Source organism: Sinocyclocheilus rhinocerous, unplaced genomic scaffold, assembly GCF_001515625.1.
Source record: "Sinocyclocheilus rhinocerous isolate Xijiao unplaced genomic scaffold, SAMN03320098_v1.1 C36357987, whole genome shotgun sequence".
In the NCBI taxonomy this organism is placed as follows: Eukaryota; Metazoa; Chordata; class Actinopteri; order Cypriniformes; family Cyprinidae; genus Sinocyclocheilus; species Sinocyclocheilus rhinocerous.
The window spans coordinates 1-1,044 of NW_015779475.1; the positions used below are offsets into that span (position 1 = coordinate 1).

A 1,044-nucleotide genomic window follows, 5' to 3' on the forward strand; every position below is an offset into this window, starting at 1 on the left:
CGCAGGTCTCTGGAGCTCAACATCGGGACAGGAGCTGACGGTGCTTCATCTCCAGACTCAGATGAGAGGGTCAACGGACAAACCGTGGTGGGGCTTATGGGAACATTGCCCAATGGGGGCACAGAGAATGGGGAGGGGCTTAGGCATGTCAGGTTGCCAATGATGGAGGGCGTTGATGAGGCGGAGCTGATAGTTGGTGTGGCTGTGGGCCAAATGGAGAACATTCTCCAGGAAGCTACAAAAGACGAATCGGCACCAGATAGCCGCAGAGACACAAAGACAGACCACACGAACGAAACCTCCGCTCTAAACGGCCAGAGTGATGATGTTGCACATTCAGAAGAGGCACAACTAAATGCTGATGCTCAAGAGGGCAAAGCTAAAAGCCTTGGAGATGGAAATGTCAATGGACATTTTTCACAAGATGGTAGTTCTGAAGCTTCTTCTGCTCTCAGCCAGGAAACCTCGGGAAGCCCAGATTTAGAAGAAGCACTGGAGAAATGCACGATACAAGAACACAATCCTTCTAGTAACACAAATAATTTCCCTCCCCATGGCCTCAGGACTGTGAGTAACGGCCACGGGCGAGAAACCATTGAGCAGGAGAAACGTCTTTCTCTTTTGGAGAGCTCCACGGAGACACTTACGGAGGACTTGGGCGTTCGGCCTGAGAGTCTGGGACCCTTAACTATCCCACCTCCTCTTAAAGACCTTGCCGAATCGTCGTGCCTCAAACAGGGTCTCCGCACCTCAACTGACCCCAGGACTTTAAGCAACACCCCCAAACGGCCGTCTCTCAGTGCCTTTCCTCCCTCCACTGACCTCCTCCACCCCGTGTGCAACGGAGACTCCCCCGACCTCGAGCTCTCCACGCCGCAATGGGCGGCGCGTACAAACGGGGAGCGGGCCACGCTCAGCCGACAGGTGTCGCTCGCCAGCTGCGGCTCGCTGACCCTCCACGCACGGGGCACCTGCTCCCACCATCGCTGCCTGCACTTGGGGTTTCTGGGCCGGCCGAGCTTCAGCCCCCCAGAACCCCCTTCG

The 1,044-nt window shown here is 56.2% G+C and overlaps 1 protein-coding gene across 1 annotated transcript; it reads left to right on the forward strand.

Annotated features, from left to right (window-relative positions):
• Positions 1-3: 3 nt before the first annotated feature.
• Positions 4-1,041, forward strand: LOC107735898 (myotubularin-related protein 3-like; the record flags this gene model as incomplete). The annotated part of the gene is made up of 1 exon (XM_016547449.1): positions 4-1,041. A coding segment is annotated over one exon (1,038 nt), but the record flags the coding sequence as incomplete, so codon positions are not given.
• Positions 1,042-1,044: the final 3 nt, after the last annotated feature.